The sequence below is a fragment of the Epinephelus moara genome, chromosome 11 (assembly GCF_006386435.1).
Source record: "Epinephelus moara isolate mb chromosome 11, YSFRI_EMoa_1.0, whole genome shotgun sequence".
Lineage (NCBI taxonomy): Eukaryota > Metazoa > Chordata > Actinopteri > Perciformes > Serranidae > Epinephelus > Epinephelus moara.
In genome coordinates, this window is record NC_065516.1 from 25,207,532 (window position 1) to 25,224,701 (window position 17,170).

A 17,170-nucleotide genomic window follows, 5' to 3' on the forward strand; every position below is an offset into this window, starting at 1 on the left:
TTCAGAGATGGTCTTCTGCAGACCTTGGTTGTAACCAGTGGTTATTTGACTTCCTGTTGCCTTTCTATCATCTTGAACCAGTCTGGCCATTCTCCTCTGACCTCTGGCATCAACGGACCATCCTCTGTAAACCCTAGAGATGGTTGTGTGTGAAAATCCCAGTAGATCAGCAGTTTCCGACAGACCAGCCTGTCTGGCACCAACAACCATGCCACGTTCAAAGTCACTTAAATCACCTTTGTTCCTCATTCTGATGCTCAGTTTGAACTTCAGCAGGTCGTCTTGACCATGTGCCTAAATGCATTGAGTTGCTGCCACGTGATTGGCTGATTAGCTTCTTGCATTAACAGACAGTTGTACAGGTGTTCTAATAAAGTGGCCAGTGAGTGTAGCTTACATATAACACATTGCAACCATGTTAGTTTGGGTAACTAACCCAACAGTAATATGTAAAATAACTGTATTCTAAACACTGCAGGTGTGGTGGCCTTTGAATAGACCTACATGCTGTGACACCAACTTTCCTTGTTTTCAGAACAGTGAAGAAAAATGATGGGAGGAGGAAAAATGGAGTTGGAGAGGTTTCATCTCTTTCATTCAGTCAAGAATTAGTCTGCACATGGCAGGGAGAAACAACATTAAAGGTAGCTGATCACCAATTCAGGAGGAAAATGTCACATTTAAACTGATACTGGGAAACTATGTGTTGTATACACGAGATGGAGGCTTAACAAGCAGCAAGAGTTCTCTAGAAAGAGACAAAAAAGCATTTAAATTAATGTATTTAATTATTTTCAATTCAAATAACTTTCATACATTTCCATCGTTTTGCGGCCGGGGAATAAAAGCTTCAGAGCACAACTGCTGAATATATCATAAAACAGATTTTGTCAGACCATTTGAGCAATGAGAAGCAGGTGGAGTGCAGAGTAAGGTTGAGAGGTGTGTGCACATACACACACTCACACACTCACAGACACACACACACACACACAAACTGCTTTGTTCCCCCGGGTAGACCATGGAGCCGTCAAAACCACTCTGATTCTGAATTAGCTCTGATTGGCTGTCATTGCAGTGTGTCCCACACAGCTGAGACCACTCAAAACCACACACACACACACACACTCACACACACACACACACACACACATGCACACACAAACACACTTTTATGGTCTGGGCATCATGTTTCACTAAACTGCTGAGTTCTCTAGGCTGTAACTAGGGCTGTTTTAAGAGCTGTGGTTGAGTATAAATGCACGTGTGTGTGTGTGTGTGTGTGTGTGTGTGTGTGTGTTCACATCATATGACTGCAGTAAATGCATCTATGCAGTGTATTCAAATTTTCAAATGGTGGGGGTTTGTTGTCCAGCTCTTTGCAAGCTATGGGTATTTTCTGAGGATCTATACTAAGCCAGAAAGCACTTTGACATTTTACACAACAAAAACATGTTACACACACATTGTTAAGTAATGCCTTGTGTCTTTTCCACCACAGATCTGCTATTGTTGTTCTATTCTTGGCACTCTTGTGGAAAGACCCGAGCTATTTCCAATAATTTCAGTATCAAATAGATTGAGTGTGACCCATGTGAAAGTCCACTGAATGTGAGAAAGTCCATGTATCTGCAGAAAGGAACAGTATCTGCATGCATGTGGTGTGCTGTGATATTAAGGTAATTATCACACGATTCCATACCGATTCACTAAATCCCACTCATGAGGCACTAAAGAACTACTGTTTGACAAAAGCCTGGGAAAATAACTCTGTATCACCACCGCAGAGTTCATACAAATCTTGGATCCGTCGTCTGAACTTCTCAACAGAGCGTAAAGAAAAGCACTTGTTTCAACATCTTGCTCATCTATTTAATTAAGAAATTATACAGGTCTTCCATAAATGTCGCTCTGACACCACAAGCATGCATGCTAAGTAAAATGTGGGTCCAAAAAAAGCAGTCCCGCCCACCTCCAAAGGGATGCCACAGTGCCAGCAGAGGCTTGTGTGGCTAAATCAGCAGGGGTTTACCGGTCTTGTTAGCTCAGTTTGGGTTGGATGTCCATCCAACACGCTCACTGCTCTGGTCACAAATGTGTCTCGGTAAGCATCACTTTTTTTTGTTCTGAAACTCGAGTTGGTGGGAGCAGCAAAAATAAGCAAAAGGGAAAGCGGGAGGGGGTGTGTGTAAAAAAAAAAGAAAAAAAAGAATTCTATTAAAATTTTGAAACCAACGCTGGATTCCATCTATAGAGGCCTCAGGATCAGATTTCTCTACAAACAGCAGCACAGTTATCCAAATGTGTGCGGTTAAGAACAGAAAGCAGAAAGAGACACACATGTACAGTAACATGCATAAACACACTCATTAATGCACACAGGCAGACATGTAATATGTGCGTGTGTGTGTGTTTGTGTGTGTGCTGGGGGATGTACAGGATCCTACACAGTCATGCCGAGTCTGTAATCTCAGAAAAAAACTTCCCCCCGATACAGTATGGCTTTTCTTTATTGGTGATACACTTGTACCCTCTAGTGGTGATAAAGAAGATTGCACTCATCATATGTACAAGTACACTTGCTGTACGACTGCACATGGTCCTCTCAACAACTAACCTGTGGAGTCGTTCAATAAAAACCGTCACATTTAAAGTCTCTGAGGGGTGAACAGGGAGAACTTTTTGGACTTTGTTCTGGGCAACAACAATAAACCACCAATTCATCCGGTTTCTTTGAGTGCGGTGGCCCATCTCTCAGTTTCTGAGTCAACTACAGGTTCGTCCATTCCATAGTTCACTGTCCAAGTTTCCATCGATCAATTCCAGTTTCCACGCTCCAAACTCTTCATGCTGTTACTCTCAACACGGTCAAAAGACTGTTTGCTTACCCTGTCACACACCTGCTGCTCATCACCTGCACCTTACCTATATTACCTGTGTTTCCTGTTCTAGTGCGCCACCCTGTGTACAAACAACAAAGCTGCATCTATTCACACAAACATGAATCTAAACAAATACAAAGAATGTTACCCTGGCTCCAACATAACCCAATGTGTGCCCACTGGTGGTTTGGTCACTCAAGTTCTCAATACATCTCTGTTTGCACCAACGTCTTACACCAATTTTTTTAAAGTCATTGCCTGTTTAATGTCTTGCTATTGTAAAACAGTTCCTCTTCACTATCCTGTCTTTCAAACATCGACCACAAACATGTCTCAAGCTGAAAAAGTACACATATATTATTCTTGTTTTTGTGGAGTTTAAAAGTTCAGCTTTTCTGGTTGCTATCAGAACACTTTTAGACAGACAATATGATTTAAGCAAACATTTAACATCTTGGTTGGCACTTCAGGCTATTTTTCACCCCTGAGAACTCAACCACAGCTGAGCGCCAACATCAACATATTAACCATGTGTATCGCATAAATGAAGCAACGAAAACAAAAAGGAGTCCCTGTGGAAACCAAGACGAACAGTACTAAATGGTTTGCACAGGCAAATAGGGGACAAAGGAACATCTCCATCAAAGTCCTGGGAAAATGTTTGGGAATGTGGGGTCATTTGCTTATTTTTTAACCCCGTCCTCCCACAACAGTGTCAGCAACACTGCTTAAAGCCACAGCTTATATAAATACAATAGCTGCTGGGTGTAATCTGTAGAGCATGGGAATACTAGCTGAGGAAAATACGAATTGGGAACGCATAATTTTTGTACAGTAGATACCTTCAATTAAGGGACTATTACAAAATGGAAATTGAATCAGATTCTTCCAAATCATAATTAAAGCATATCAGGAAAACATAAGAATAATTTCGGCATTATATCAAGGACTGAACACAAATGACAAACATTCAACCAAATATATCAGGGTGAAATGGGAGAAAGAACTCATTGTAGAAATTTCAGATGAAGGTTGGGATAATATGTAAAAGATCTCAACTGCTAATTCGTGAACCTAGGGGGAAATTTACATGGAAGAATCTGATTTGTTTGATTTCAGAGTAAATAAATAAATAAATAAAATAGGATAAAAATGAACAGGAGAAATGAAAGAAGGTAAAAAACAGTGGTTAAAACTTAAAAATCAAGACTGTAATGTTACTCCAAATCTTGAAACCAGTGTTAAAACTCCAGTTTGTGATGTCATCATGTGCAAAGTCCAGGGCTGAGCCACCAAGAATTGTAAAAGAGCACCACAGTGCAATCAAGCTCATTTGGGTATAATTAAAAAAATCTTCTATGGCTTCACAAAATCAGTCTCCCATTCATTCTCTATGAAGCAGCTCCAGACTTTATACCCTATGACATCACAAATTTGAGACATACTTCTCTGGTTTGTGGCTTTGACAGAGTAGCTCACAAATATCTATTGAACTTCCTTGGGTGATGGAAATAACATACTGGAGTTCTTAATTTAATTGGTCTTACCCTGTAAACCCAGCTGTTGTGTATTGCTAAAATGACATAACTGCCACAAGGTGTCACTTTTTGTCAGGTATAAAAATAACCTGCTGCACATTTGGTTGTATTGACTTCATAAGTGTAGTGTATGATAATTGCAGGATGAATCATGCAGTCCTTGGCATTCCTGAGTGAATCTTAAGTTGTAATTAACTGCAACTTAATTGTATTCATTACACCTGTGGGTTATGTGGAACTGTACTTGTTGTAACAGAACAATGAACTCAGCAAACGGCTGTGGATGTTTAACCCTTTCAAGCAACATGCCAAAATGACAAAGATAGACTATAACTAAATGAAAAACACATTTATGTATCACTTAAAGTACGTGGTCCAAAAAATCTGCTGTTTGATTTTATGCCAAAGCTGTTGTTAAGATACTGATTTGTTTTCCGCTGCATAGCTTTCTAAAGATCCACTCTGCGAATCAAAAGCTAAAGCCCCTTTAACACTGCCTGCTCAAGGTGCGAATATGGCGCTGCATGCTGCCTCACCATTCTATTTCCTTTAAGCCGCCAAGGGAGGTGAAACGGTGTCTGTATAAACAGGACAGGTGGCGGGACAAGACCATGGACAGGACGGGTGTGATGTTTTGTGTGCATGTGAGATTAAAAAAAACAGCTGTTAGCAGTTAGCGGCTAACTCAAAGAGGTAGGACTGAGGGTGAAAATGTCTGCAAATTGGGAAAACAATGAGGTCCGGGAGCTCTTTACCCGCAGAGCAAAGGTCAAGATCAGCTGCCGTACAACAGAGAAAGTGAATGACTGTTAGTGTCATGTTATGCCTTTGTTATTGCTTATAAAAAACGTTGCCTATATATATGCTATATTATACACCGATCAGCCAAAACATTAAAACCACAAGTGAATAACTTTGATTATTTTGTTCCAATGCATTGTTCTGCTGGGAAACATTTGGTCCTGGCATTCATGTGGATACCACCTGACATGTTCCATCCACTCAAACACAGTTGCAGACCAAGTACCCCCCCTCATGGCAACAGTACTCCCCAATGGCAGTGGCCCCCCAGCAGGATAATGCACCACGCCCCACTGCAAACATCTCAGGAATGGCCCAAGGAATGTGACAAAGACCCTAAAGTGTCAACCTGGCCTCCAAATTCCCCAGATCCCAATCTGAATGAGCATCTGTGGCACGTGCCATTAACCCACCTCACAACCCACTGGACTAAATGGATCTACCGCCAAAGCACTGGTGCCAGACCTTGTAGGACACTCCCAGAGATCCTGTGTCCATGCCTCGACAGGTCAGAGCCAAGTCCGATCCATGGAGGCCCCACCTTGGATTAGGGGTACATCTGGGGTACCGTCAGATCACAAGAATCCTTGAGCAGATTGGGACCTGGTGTTTGAGTGGGTGGAACATGTCAGGTGGTATCCACATGAATGCCAGAACCAAAGGTTTCCCAGCAGAACAATGCATTGGAACAAAGTAATCAAATTTATTCACTTCACCTGTCAATGGTTTTAATGTTTTGGCTTATCAGTGTATGTCACACTAGAGGCAACTGCTATTCAATATCACACACTGGAGCAGGATTATGCTTGTTTGGTTCTATGTAAAAATGCAAATGAGGGACAACGAAGGGACTTCATAGTGGCTTGATCTCTATGTAAAAAGGGCTTTAGAGGGTTCTACTGGAATGAAGCATACAGTGGGGGATTGTGAGGCCCCCTTTCTCCGGATCCTCCGGCTTCCAGTCCAGAGACATGCAGATCGGGTAAATTAGTGACTTTAAATTGCCCCAAGGTGTGAATGTGAGTGTGAATCGTTGTCTGTCTCTATGTGTCAACCCTATGATAGTCTGGCAACCTTTCTAGGGTGTATCCCGCCTCTCGCCTAATATCAGCTGAGATAGGCTCGTATCATCCCCATGAACTTTACCTAACATGCCTATTTAAGGCATACCCAAAGTAAATTTAAGTATACGCACAGACATGGTCATGTTGTGCCTTTGTTATTGTTTAAAAGCACTGCTGACACGAATATTATACGTCACATAGTGCAATAATATGTCAGACTTATTTGCTCCAAGTTGTTGCATACTTTTTTAACCAGTCAGTTATTTAAGGAATAAGACGACCATTTCCTCTCACTCATATGTCCTGTTCTGGACACACACATCCAGCCAGTTCCAACAGCAGCACTGTGTCTGATAATGTTTGTATCAGTTGAAATAGTTTCTGCTTTCAGATGAATGTTAGCTCTCTTTATCAGTTATGGGTGACACGGTCACATGACTTTTACACTGGCTGCTTTGTTTTCAGTGGGAAGTTTGCATAGTGATGTCACATGAACGCCATGTATTTCCATATTGCATGCTCTGTTTATTTCCTGACGCTAAAACAGAGCAGTGTTTTGTTTATTAGTCAGCTGAGTGTTTATAAAATGTAGACACCCAAATCCAAACTCAAACACATTTGGGATTCTTGGTCCTGGCATATTATTTTGTTGGTTTATAGAGTGTCTGGATGCCTCCTACAATTCAAGGTGTTGCACCGCCTTCATCTATCCGAAGAAAAGTCCACCAAGATTTATCCTGGGATAAATAAGATAAGAACAGTAACAGGATGCCTCATTCATACTTTGTGGACTTGTCCAAATCTTAATAATTATTGGACTATTGGATATTTAATACATTTTCTGAGGTTTTCAGAGTCAAATTTACCCCTTCCCCAGTAACTGCAATTTTATACGGTTGATCCTGGATAAAAACAAGCAAGAATTCAAGCAAATAAAATGAGGCAATTTAAAGAAAATACAAAGAACAAAAAAATAGAATAAAGATTAAATGCTGTCACTGATTGGTAACTAATTGACCCATAAATTGTGCTGAGGTACAACAAATCAAACAATTAGAGTAATACAGAATCAAAGAGTACAATAACTGATGACAACCCAAGATAAAAACAATAGAAATAATCAAATGAGACATATATAAAATAAGCAGTGTGCTAAAACAGATACATTTTAAGAAGTGATTTAAAAGACGTCTCAAATCCTCTGGCAGGGAGTTCCAGAGCTGAGGGGCCTTGACTGCAAAAGCCTGGTCACCTTTAGTTTTGAGTTTTCTAGCTGCATTTTGCACGAGCAAAAGTCGTGAGATGGCTTTTTGGCTCAACCCTGAATACAATGAGTTGCAGTTGTTTCACAGTAAGGAAATGAAAGCATGGAATACCTTCTCAAGATCTTCTGAGTTTACTAAAATTGGAGAAAATAGGGTGTATGCTGGGTGGTGAATTTTACAGGACATGGTAACCATTTCAAACATATATGAAAGCACTAAATCTATGCGATGTTTCATAATTGATTCTTACTTACTTACAAATGGACAACATGCAAGTGTCTGTATTTTGGTATTCCACTGTGGATGTATTGCAGCTGTTATGTTGTTGTAGACACATTATCAGTACGCTCTCAGGAGCTAAATGTGGGAAACCTGTAAAAATGCATGTAAAAATGTAATTAATACATTGTGGTTTTCTATCAGTCTGTATAATGGCTGCAACTTTTGTTTACCCATGTGAGCTTGAAACATGTTAAAACTACCCGCTGTTATTTTACTGTGATATAGTGCAGCACTGGAATCATCTGTGAAGGCGTAGTGCCTGCTGCAAACAAAGTAAAGTCACCCTTCTGCATTTGATGCGTGGCACATAAATAGAAAATACGGTCTTATCTATACTGTAGTAATTATGCTGTATTTTTCAAAGACCTTTTAGCCAATATTTAAGTGATTCTCTCTGAGTACATTACTTTGGTTTTTTTGTTTTGTTTCATGTAAATTAAAAGTACTTAACAGATAATACACACATTAAAGGAACTATTATAATACATACATACACAGACGCACACCAATGCACTTTCAACTGAATCAGTCATTAGATTCTGGGAAACATAAGAATAACTTTATTCATCCCCAAAGGAAAATTCAATAAATAACAAACAAACAAACAAACAACATAATCATTAATTATCAGTGGGTGCGACGCTCAACCTGTACAAGGAAGCTGCACCCAGTTAAATAAACCCTTTCTGGCTGCTCTTTTGTCTGGAGCACATTTGATTCAAATGCAGGTAGCAGAGCTACACGCAAGCCATTGAGTGGACAGTGCTTAGTGTCAGAGGCAGCAAACATGGTGAAAAATCTTTTTAAAATCCTGGCACTTTTTGTTTTCCTCAGAGTGGCGTACGTTGTTTTGCTTCTTTTTCAGAGCAAAGGCAGCACTGTAATTTATTCTACAGAGCCACAACTGATGGAAAATGAAAATGACACACTTTTCCAGTGGATAAATGAGCTCATCCAGCCGAAGACAGAAGGTCCAAATGAAGTCCAAGAAGGGGCACAGATGCCACCTACTACAAATACTACGAATACTACGACCACTACGACTTTGGGACCCTGCCCCGACACCGCTCCAAATCTTCTGGGTCCAATCCTTGTGGAGTTTAATTCTATACGAACTTTGGATGAGGTGAGAAAGGAGGTCGGATCTCCTCTTCAGTTAGGAGGACGGCACAAACCAACAGACTGTATTGCCCAACAGAAGGTAGGTGAATAAATGGAGAAACAAATGAATAAATGAACATGACAATAATTGGAACCGTTTGGGAAAAACTTGTGTGAGGCAGGTGGGGACCTTCTGTGTAGAGGGTGCATGTTCTCCCAGTGTCAGTGTGGGTATTCTCCGGCTTCCTCCCACAATCCAAAGACACACAGATTGGGTTAATTAGTGACCTTAAATTGCCCCAAGGTGTGAATGTGAGCATGAATGGTTGTCTGTCTCTATGTGTCAGCCCTGTGATAGTCTGGTGACCTGTCCAGGGTGTACCCCACCTCTCGCCCAATGTCAGCTGAGATAGGCTCCTATCATTCCTAGGTATAGGTATAGCTAAAGTAAATTTAAGGATTCTCTTGGAGTATATGCACATACATGGTCTTTCTTGAAAGGTAATACTCAGATTTTTTCCCGTTCAACAGTCAGAATCACTGTAAAAAAAAAAAATAAACATGTCAGAAACTAAAATACCCAGCTATTCACTGGAAAGTGAAGAGGAAATGTCAGCTTTGGTTTTGCAGATATGTATCAACAATTCAGTTTTTATTTAATGCTATTTTGATGCTGTACTTTAGTTTTTTTCTTAGCCTCAGTAAGATTTTAAACGCAGTATTTTTACGTCCATCAGCAGCCCTGCCTTCTAGAAAGTAGATGCTAGGTGGCGGTATTGCACCAAGCAGGATCCCTCAGCCAGGGAACATCTTAAAAAGCAACTCCTCTGAATATGTGTAAACAAATAGTGACATTCAGTACTTGACTAAGTGACACCTGATATATTTAAGTTTAGTTTTTATAATTAATTTTCAACATTTAAAACTATAATCAAATATTTTTCACAGGTGAGTTGACAGCTTCCTGGAGCAGCACTGAGAGGGCAAAAGGGGTTCATTACAGCAGAGAAGCAATTGTAAAAATAAAGAAATAAAATAAAATAAAAATAGAAATAAAATTAAAAAAAAAAAATTTTTTTTAATTAAAATAAAATAAAATAACACAAAATAATAAATTTCCTTTCATGGCCATTGATTGTAGTTTCAATAATAAATTTCCTTTCATGGCCATTGATTGTAGTTTCAGTCATTACCTACAGATTTTTTTTTTTAAAGGAGCATGTTTACTACTTGAATCACTATGCAAACGTGAGATGAACTGTCAGCAAGTTACTGTTAAATGTAGTTAAACTAGTTTATCTACATGTATCAAAACAAATAAAACAAAACCACACTGTGTGCTGCAGTTGTCTACAAAATAAATAACCACTCAAACCAACAAATCTTTACACTGATCTCTGAATAAATAAAATATAAAACTACAAACTTGGCCATGTTTAGTTCCAACAATTGGGCTAAGTGCGCTCTCCTCTCCTCTCCTCTCCTCTCCTCTCCTCTTATTTCTCAGATCCACCCACAGCTGCTATGCAGTGGTGGAATGTCACCAAGTACATTAACTCAAGTACTGTACTTATGTGGTAATTAGACACTTGAACTTCACCTGTTTCCATTTCCTGCTACTCAATGCATCTACTTCGCTGCATCTCAGAGGGAAATATTGAAGTTTTTACTCTAATACGTTCATTTAATCATTTATAGTTACTCAACAGATTGAGATAAAAAAAAAAAAAATTCAACAAATAAATCAGGGTGTAATATAGCTTAAAATACAACTGTACTGATCCCCAGGGGAAATTACAAGCTACCTAGCAGTATATAAAGTAAATAAAATTAGCCCGATGTGATGAACGCATTAATGCATCATTTTAATCCAGTAATATAATCTATATTATTTTGAAACGGGCCATTCTGCATGGATACTTTTACATTACTTACTTTAAGTGTAATGTGATGGTCATACTTTCATGCTTTCACTTTAAATGCAGGGTGCTCTTGCCACTTTTACGTCACCACATAGGATACTTCGTCCACCTCTGCTGCTATGGTGTCTCTCCTATTTGCCATACAAACAAAAACCCTCCTCAAATTTACACAGAGTTAATAGTATGTATATGACATGCAGGACATGCACACACACACACACACACACACACACACACACTACAGAAGCCCTTTCTCCAGGATCCTGCCCTACACAAGCATCCGCCTCACTGCCAGTAGGATTTCACTCTTTTCTATTTATGATGCTACACCTGACAAACTTGTTCGTTGTTACTGTAAGCTATTCGGCTTAATTATGGGATGTTGCTGAAGTCAGGCTGGCTGTACTGAGATGATTTATTAGTGTACGTATCTGTGACTTAATCAAAACATGTCAACTTTTACCGCTGACCTCTATTTAAACTCAGTCACAGATAATCTAATTTTGATGAGTTTTTTTTTTAGTTTCGTTTATTTAAGAAGAGACAGTGCAGATTAATAAATACACATTGGAATAAAAATGCCAGTATTAGCCAAAAGGCTATTTTTCATCTGTAGTCCCTTGGCCAAGATGGCTAGCTAAAATAAAACAAACAAACAAAAAATAAATCTGACACTAAAAATAAAAATAAAACAGGGCATACACTTTAAAAGACTTATTTGAACACATCAACAAGAAATGATTTTAACATGATTTTTTAGTCACAATAATGTAATGATCATCAAAAGTGTGTTTCAGTGCTAAAACTTGACACGAAGTTGTTGCAGTATAAAAGGACATACAATTTTTAAAAGCACTAGAGGCAGTAATGACATATTAATACGATAGTCGACATATCCATAATGTCATTTTGACAGGTTGCAAATTTCTCACTTGTGAAAAAATAATTATTAATATCAACACTAAACCTTTACAAGTGTCAATGTTCATTTATTAAACATTACAGGTATCATAAATATAATTCTACATATCTAAAATTCAAGTCTGACTGGTCAAAATTAAATTTTTGTTACGTCAGCTTGGGATGAAACTACTAAGAATGTAATTTTGGACATCTAAAATTGCATTTAAGATATCTAGAATCACATTTCAAATATCTGAAATACAATTGTAACCATCCATCCATCCATCCTGTCACAGCTTATCCTCTTGAGGGTCGCGGGGGGGCTGGAACCTATCCCAGCTGACATTGGGCGAGAGGCAGGGTACACCCTGGACAGGTTGCCAGACTATCACAGGGCTGACACATAGAGACAGACAACCATTCACACTCACATTCACACCTACGGACAATTTAGAGTCACCAATTAACCTGCATGTCTTTGGACTGTGGGAGGAAGCTGGAGTACTCAGAGAAAACCCATGCTGACACAGGGAGAACATGCAAACTCCACAAAGAAGGGCTCCCTCCTGGGATTGAACCAGGAACCCTCTTGCTGTGAGGCGACAGTGCTAATTGAACTTTAGATATCAAAAAGGGAATGTCAGAATGTCATTATGGATTATACTTTAATTATATATGCACATATCCAACATGAATGTGCTTGTTTGGGCTTGATATCTGAAATGATAATTCTAATTTAGGCTACACATCCAAACTCAATATGCTCATTTAAAAGCTGACCATTGTCTTTGTAGTAGGCTACTTCAATGATATGATGCCTGCATATCCAAAACTGTTTGTTGCAACAGATTCTCACGCCGACCTTGTCACGTATCGACGTTTGTTGCTATGTCAGACATATTGTAAATGCAATTTTTCATATCTGAAAAGGGTTCGAAATTACATTTCCACTTGTCCCAATCCTTTTTCAACATGTGGTAATTCAATTGTAGATATCTGTAATCATTATTCTTACTACTAAAAAAGGAATTACTAAATTTCTATAATTAAAATATAGAAAAATGTAACTTTCAAGTGTAAAAATACATTTGTAACATATCTTAAATATCTTAAATTAACCTTTAAACTAGTCAAATGATAATTTGACCTGTCATTTCCACCAGTAGAAACTAAATAGCTATTAGTCAGCCCTAAATGTTTAAAGAGCCTGACATAGCTGCCATTTTGGTACATGGCTTAGGAAAGACATTTACATGTAATGGGAGTTATTATCAGGATTAAGCGGTGCGATTCGAACATTTGAAAGTATGTAACGGTAGTCTGTGGCTACTATATTTAGAATATTGTCACCACTTTAGCTTGCCACCAAAGTCACATAATAACTCCCATGTTCTGCCAGGTAAAATTACTGTTGTTGTCATATGAGTGTGGTGGCTGTAAAGAGAACATAGATGGAGATAATGGCTTGAGTTCCCTGTTGGAAAGGGCTGTCTGACAGAAAGGTAAAGTGGTGAAAATATTCTAATGATACTGTACAATTAAACTGATATAGATTTTTTGGTGTGGGCCTTTATTAAAGGTGGATAAAAACTGTTTTGCTGTCAGCCCCATCCACAGCAGTACATTGCCTTGCCTCCATGACAGTACTCCTGTCTGCTTCTCTAAAGTGGGGGTGTGCCAACCGACATCCACTGTAGATAATACACTGTCTATGGATAAGCACCTCATACAAACCCACATCAAAAAATCTATCCCTTTAATGACACTCTACGTTTTATGTGAAAGTAAACTTTCTAATTTCCCTCGTTCAGGTGGCGATCATCATCCCATTCAGAAATCGGCATGAGCACCTTAAGCACTGGCTGTATTACCTCCATCCTATTTTGATTCGACAGCAGTCGGACTACAGAGTGTATGTCATCAACCAGGATGGAGAGGAAATATTCAACAAGGCTAAACTGATGAACGCAGGCTTTGTCGAAGCACTGAAGGAATATGATTTTGAGTGCTTTGTCTTCTCTGATGTAGATCTGATTCCTATGGATGACCGTAACCTCTACAGATGTTTTGACAGCCCCCGACACTTGTCTGTGGCTGTAGATAAATTCAACTTTGAGTTACCCTATTCAACCATCTTTGGTGGGGTTATTGCATTGTCCAAGGAGCAGTTCTTGAAGGTTAACGGCTTCTCGAACACTTACTGGGGCTGGGGTGGTGAGGACGACGATATGTATAAGCGAATTTACCACCATAGTATGTCCATTTCTCGACCTGACATGGTGACAGGAAAGTACAGGATGGTCAAACATGAGAGAGACTTGCACAACAAACCTAATCCAAAGAATCCTGGCAAACTAAGCAGAACTCATGTGACCATGAATGAAGATGGGATTAATTCCTTAAAGTACACAGTCAAGGAGATTGTGAAGGATAAACTGTACACTTATATCACTGTGGATGTTGGGGTTCCACCAAGCTGAATGAGGACAGAACCTGTGGATCTGCTGGATTGACGCACTGGTGTCACAGTGTCAGACTGAAACAAAAGGCGGTGGAACTGGTGTGATTTTATGTTTTTAAAATCTCTGAAAATCTAGTTTAAGTCTAATGCAAACCTTTGTGTGTGTAAATGTCAACTAAAGTAAATGTAAACTATATGAATATGAAGTACAGAGTTTCGTTTAGTCCTTGAATGACAATTGTTACTTCCAAAATCGAGCATGAAATACTCTATACAGTGATCTCTCACTGCTTCACACATGATTCAATAAGCACAATTACCTTTAAATGAACATGTGATGCATCGAGCTACACTGATGGATTCAGACGTAACAACAGCTCATGAAGATGGAAAGATGTGGTTTGGACAGGAGGATATAACAGACATCCTCAGGATTGTTAAATCCAGCTGATTTGCATGTATTGGGAGGACACTGATCACATGTGGAGTGGATGACACAGACACCAGACGACAGCGTTTGGCTGGCCAGTGAGGTGAAAAGGGGGTTTTATATTTTGTCTCTCATTTATACATGCCTCTATTGTCATCAAGATATTGTATTGACTGTATTGGTGTTTACTTTTCCTTTTTGAGGAAGGGTTTACTGCTTTAAGTTATTTATGGTCATTTTGAAGTTAGATAGTGTTCTGCAGAACTGATGTGATGATTGTACCTTTGCTTTGTGAGCTATAACTATTTTCTTGTACCACCTGTACTGACGTTTTGGAAACTCACATGTTCACTTTGTTTAACAGAATGTAGATATCATGACTGCAGAACTTCCTCTTCTTCTTCCTTTTTTTGGTGGCACCTCTCCAATTCTTTGGCAGGTGCCACAGTCTCTGCACACAGCACAACAACTGTCCTGATAAAATGTTTAGGGGGAGTTACCGATGCTAATAGGTGACGTATGATCAAGTAATCATCATTCAGTACACCTGAGTAAGAGCAATAAGGTTTGGTGCATCTGGAGTTGACAGTCTCTCTTTCTCTTTTCAGAAAAAATATAAGAGACACCTTAGAGAAAGTGTTTTAGAAAATTGAGAGGACCTGTAGTAGAATGTACAGCCACTATGGTTCAGCCCATGACCAACAAAAATAAATTAGATTCATGGTGAAAACCCTGTGAATGAGTTAGGAATTACTTTAATTTGTGCATTTGCTCGTGAAATCATGATTGCAAATTGGAACATCACTAACAAACATTATTTACCATACCACCTCTTTATAGTTAGCAGATCTAGTTGCCTTCTTTATTGGTAAAAAAACATTAGCCAACTAGAACTTCCAGAACTATCGCCAATGTCCTGCCCTACTGTCGTGTTGCTGGCTCCATGCTCAACCCTCCATGTGTCCGACCTACAGCTAGGTAGTTCGTCACTGCCTGCCTTTCCTGACCTTCAGTCCCCAAACTGTCTTCATGGCTGTGTTTGAGAGGGCACTTGTCTCTGTGGCCATGCTCCAGATTGGTCATGTCTCTGTTCCCATCCTCTTAAGGGTCCTGTTTACTTCGCCAACCTCTGGGCCATCTTCCAGAGGGGTCCGGTTGCCATTTTCCCTATCATCCTCCAGAGAGGTCCTCCAAGGGGTTCCCATCTCTGACTTCCAGAGCAGTCCTGCATATGTCGCAGACCTCCAGGTCGTCCTCCATAGTGGCTCTTGGTCAGTCCTGTATCCTGCTCATACTCAAGAACTGCTCCACCTATCGACCCTGATCCAGTCACCCCCAGTCTTGTTCTCATGGGGCAGCTGGGTGCATCCCTTCTGCAAGCTGTATTCAGTGACAAGAAATCCTGTCTGACCAAAGATGGCGCCACAATCAGTTCTGGAGCCAGTACATCAATACTTCCTTCCTACCCTTCAGCCAAGGCAGACATGGTTCACAGCACCCCTAACTTTGCGATTTCCCCCATCGTCATGGTAATTGACTCTCTGCTGCCAGGGTCCTTTGTGTCCTAGGAATGGTCATTTGTCTCCAACCTGGTTCAAATGATAAAGTTCTTGAGGCAGAGGTCAACATTACAGAGAGGCCCTATGACTGCCCTGTTTGCAAACAGACTGCATTATCTGTCATGCCAGAGGAGAACTCTATGCCGCTTACTGACACTCCTAACAGGAGTAAAATATGAAAATCATATTTGAAGGTCTGGAGGAGGAGCTCTCTGAGGAGGAGCAGGAAGGGAGATGAGCCTGGCTTAATGAGAGCCTCTATAAATGGGACTGAGTTCAGGTGTGGGCCGATTTTGCACTACCTGCTGCAGAACCCTGGGCTCCAATGACAACAATTAATAATAGTAATAATAATAAACTTTATTTATATAGCACCTTTCATACAGGGAGGTGTAGCTCAAAGTGCTTTACAACAAAATAAAAACAGACAAATACAATTAAATAAACAACAACAACAACAACAACAACAACAACAACAAAAAAACAAGTGCAAATCCTGCACAATGAAACCAAGAACAATATAATATGTAAAAGATAAAAGTAAAACAGCGGAATGCATGGAAGCAGATAAAAAATGTGAAGGATGGGGATAAAAACCAGGGAATAGTGAAGCAATGTTGAATAAATAAGTTTTCAATTGCCGTTTGAAAATGTTCACAGAGCTTGTATCTCTTATATCCTTGGGTCGTGACACTATTCCCGTGACTCCACCAGCTCCACACCACCAGCTTCTCCCCCTACCTCACCTGTGCACAACTGCCAATCCCAAAGGCCTTCCCCTTCTGCTCCTCTTTCTCCACCTGCTCCTCCTCCACCATGCTGATGTCACTTTGTATCCTGGAGAGGAACATTTGCAGACATTTTAAGAGACAGACCCACACACAACAGGCATTAGGCCCACCTAATACGTAAACAAGGAAGGTGCAGGCGAGTAAATAAAAACCTGTCCGCTCGCTCTTTAA

At 39.8% G+C, this 17,170-nt stretch overlaps 1 protein-coding gene across 1 annotated transcript; it reads left to right on the plus strand.

The window, feature by feature from the left end:
- Positions 1-8,619: 8,619 nt before the first annotated feature.
- Positions 8,620-14,304, plus strand: LOC126397795 (beta-1,4-galactosyltransferase 1-like). Its single transcript, XM_050056754.1, has 2 exons — positions 8,620-9,033; positions 13,570-14,304. The coding sequence occupies exons 1-2, from the start codon at positions 8,620-8,622 to the stop codon at positions 14,236-14,238; spliced, it is 1,083 nt and encodes a 360-aa protein (XP_049912711.1). The 3' UTR covers positions 14,239-14,304.
- Positions 14,305-17,170: the final 2,866 nt, after the last annotated feature.